This window comes from Ruditapes philippinarum, unplaced genomic scaffold (genome assembly GCF_026571515.1).
Source record: "Ruditapes philippinarum isolate M1 unplaced genomic scaffold, ASM2657151v2 ctg6091_1_1_1_1, whole genome shotgun sequence".
Classification (NCBI taxonomy): Eukaryota; Metazoa; Mollusca; class Bivalvia; order Venerida; family Veneridae; genus Ruditapes; species Ruditapes philippinarum.
The window spans coordinates 201,380-204,754 of record NW_026863757.1 but is presented as its reverse complement, the minus strand read 5'-3'; the positions used below and the strand labels follow the sequence as shown (position 1 = coordinate 204,754).

General features: G+C 33.8%; 1 protein-coding gene across 1 annotated transcript; it reads right to left on the bottom strand.

Annotated features, from left to right (window-relative positions):
- Positions 1-856: 856 nt before the first annotated feature.
- Positions 857-2,290, bottom strand: LOC132723246 (uncharacterized). The gene has a single exon (XM_060707925.1). It carries the CDS (start codon positions 2,288-2,290, stop codon positions 857-859), a length of 1,434 nt encoding a protein of 477 aa, XP_060563908.1.
- Between the last annotated feature and the right edge of the window lie 1,085 nt (positions 2,291-3,375).

The following is a 3,375-nucleotide window of genomic DNA, read 5'->3' as shown; positions in this document are numbered from 1 at the left end:
ACATCTCATTTAAGAAATCTTATTGTAAATTTGTAAAAATATTGGCACCTATTTCTTAAACAAACTCGAAAGATCATAGATATGATTATCTGACATGATGCGTTGGACCCATATAGGCGGCACTTACATCATCAGGTGAGTGCTGCATCAACTTAATTGTGTAAAAACATATCTAACCACTTGGCAAGATACAAGTTAATGAAATGGTGTAAAGACGTAAACAAATACAAAAAGAACTTTGAAATTTTAAACATATTATTTTGTCATGTCAGTCAGGAATGATAAATATATGAAAACATATCGTGCTGCATTCGGGAGTGTCTTTTTTTCTATTTGGACAGATGGAAAAGTTTTCATTGCATCTTTTTCCAATTAAAATGGTTGATAATGCTATTGTTTAAAGTTAATGTAAAGACAATAGCATAATTATCCTAAGGTAAAAATAATTATCAGCATAACAAAAGTAATTGTCGGATAGGGTATTATACTACGATAAAAATGTACAACACGTTGTGTCTGGTTTATACGTCTATTCAAACTACTAACGTTATACTACAAAACATAGGAAGTGACGTACTCTAACGTCACGCATACGTTGGCGTCATTTAACGGCACATGCATGTGAGCGCAATTCCCGACATTCTGGGGGCCGAAAAATGATAAATTATTAAAATTAATATCAGTTAATTTCATCAAATCTTATATATAACTCTTTTCTAAAATACATTTAAATAAAAGTCATTGTTTTAAAATAACGCAAATGTCACTCAATTGATAATTCATACATCTTATAAATGTTTATAGTTTGTGTGCGCGAAATTGTAACTTCAATAACAACTGTACTCCTTCTCGTTCTCTACGTGTCGTAATCTATGAACGCTTCATGTGCGGTGCTTGATTGTAAAGTTGCAGTCTGTGCTTGATTTGTGGGTTGATATTCGGTTGAAGATTGGGTTGACTCGCTAGCACCGGTATTTAGATTTGGATCTGGACTACTTTCACATATACTAGTGTGATGTTTTCTTCTACATTTAAAGCACCTGTAGTTTGATGGACAGTTAATGACTTGGTGTTGATTATTCAAGCAATTAAAACATAAATGTTTATTTCTTATAACGTCTTTTCTAGCTCTCACATCAGTTACTTTTGTACAGTCTTTGGCATTGTGAAATTCGTTGCAAAAAATGCACTGTTCCTGGTCATCAAACGTTTCGCGTGCGGAATTCTGTGTCACGTGACTTCCGGTTCCTGTTTTCTGTCTCGCGCTCGTGAAAAACGACGCTGTAGTTCTATAACCTGTTAAATCATCAGTAGTCTGCCCGGCCTCCATGATATTCAGTTCACGGAATAACGCTTTTCGTAAAGTTTCTAATAACCACTCATCGCTGCCATTTTCTCGTGCTAAACTCTTGCGAATTTCTGCCGGAAGTTTGTCTATAATGACCGGTACTAAAAGCGTTCCATATGTATTTTGATTTTGGCCTAGGGACTCCAATCCACGGATATAAGCTTCTAATTTGTCGATATAATTTCTCATACTGTGTAGAGTATTGCTCGGGGCTGGCAGGTTTAGTAACGCCTGTATATACGCATGAATGATTTTATGAGTCTGTCCGAACCTCTCCTTCAGTAAATCGACTGCTTGTATGTAATTTGCATTCGTTAGTGCAAATCCTTGAATAACTTGAGCCGCACTGCCTTCTAGTTGCGTCTTCAAATAATTAAATTTTTGAACTTCTGTAAGATTCGGGTTTTGATGAACAGATGAATCAAAAGCATCCCAAAAACTTTGCCATTCGAGAATGTCACCACTAAAGACAGGCAGTGATAATTTCGGCAGTCTGTGATAAAGCGACGTGTTTGAATGAAAAGTACTCACATTTTGCAAAGAACTGTTACCATTATTCACGTTATTATTTTCGATCAGGGAACCACTTCCGTCTTTGTTCTGGTTTTGCGGGTTAGTTGGTTCGCTATAAGCATTCTGTTGTTCTTCAGTGTTGCTTTTTCTGTTTTCGCTATAAGCTCGAAGTTCTCTCACCTTTATCTCCAACGTTAATCCATATTCTTCACTATTTACTACCTCCTCCTCGATGTCGATTACTTCCGTTAGTTCTAAAATCTTTTCGTTTAAAGATTTGATCGTCTCTGCTTTTCTGACAATGGCTTCGAGAATTGCGCTAAATTCTATCATTGATGAATTCTCTTTTCCCCGTTCAATTCGTTCAAGCTGAACTTCTACACATCTTCGTTGACCTTCTCTCACTGATCGCAATTTATCTATCTTCATAATGTTTTCGTCACGGCACCAATGTCGGATAGGGTATTATACTACGATAAAAATGTACAACACGTTGTGTCTGGTTTATACGTCTATTCAAACTACTAACGTTATACTACAAAACATAGGAAGTGACGTACTCTAACGTCACGCATACGTTGGCGTCATTTAACGGCACATGCATGTGAGCGCAATTCCCGACAGTAATCAAGCTTCTATAACAAATCAACCTACAAACATTTTCAAGCTAAGCATACAAAAAACCCAGAATTATTTCATACAGTGGTTTCAATATTGTTCCCACGAGAACAATTTTACAGGTATTCGTTTATTTCTTATCAAATTTAGTTTTTCATTTTGTGTTATTTTTACTTTTATATTATGTTAAGATTTTAAAGTGTCATTTTTTATTATGCATTGTACACAAGTATTTACAAGGCATTTCATAAAACTTATGTCCTATGATAAGAGTGAATTCTGGACAAAGTAGAATCAAATGATCTTAGACCTTATGTTTTATGAACTTGTATTGTGTTTATTTGTTTTGCTTTATATTTTTATTTGCTCGTGTAGAATAAATTGTAATTTAATCATGATTTAAACAAAGAGTGAAAGTTTACAAAAATGATTGTTGTTTTTTTTTTCTTATTCCTTGTTTGCGTCACATCGCATTGAATAATTCTTATTTGTCTTACATAAAAACGATGCGTAAGATAATAAACCTAGTCATGTTTTACGTTATCTATTTATGTATGTGACATTGTTAATGAGATCTAAGGGTGTGTATTCTTTATTTATTACATTTTTATTAGTCGTATAATACTCTTTATGCTTCATGGAAAATTCTAGGCAAAAGATTGATTGGTATCTCGCTGACATTACTATCAGTTTTACTTGTTAAGAATTCTGTGTATGTCTGCTTATCATTTGTATCAACAAAAAAATGTTTACAAGCATGGTCTTTCGCAATATAAACAAATTCATTATTGAATTGAAAATATAAAACAATAAAAGTGTTAATGAACAGTGAACGTTTACGTCTCGACTCATTTTAAGCAAAACATGTCAATCAGAAAATCATTATTATATTAAAA

What these genes read in the sequence shown, in the direction of transcription:
- LOC132723246 (XM_060707925.1), bottom strand. Translation starts at nt 2,290, where the DNA reads ATGAAGATAGATAAATTGCGATCAGTGAGAGAAGGTCAACGAAGATGT.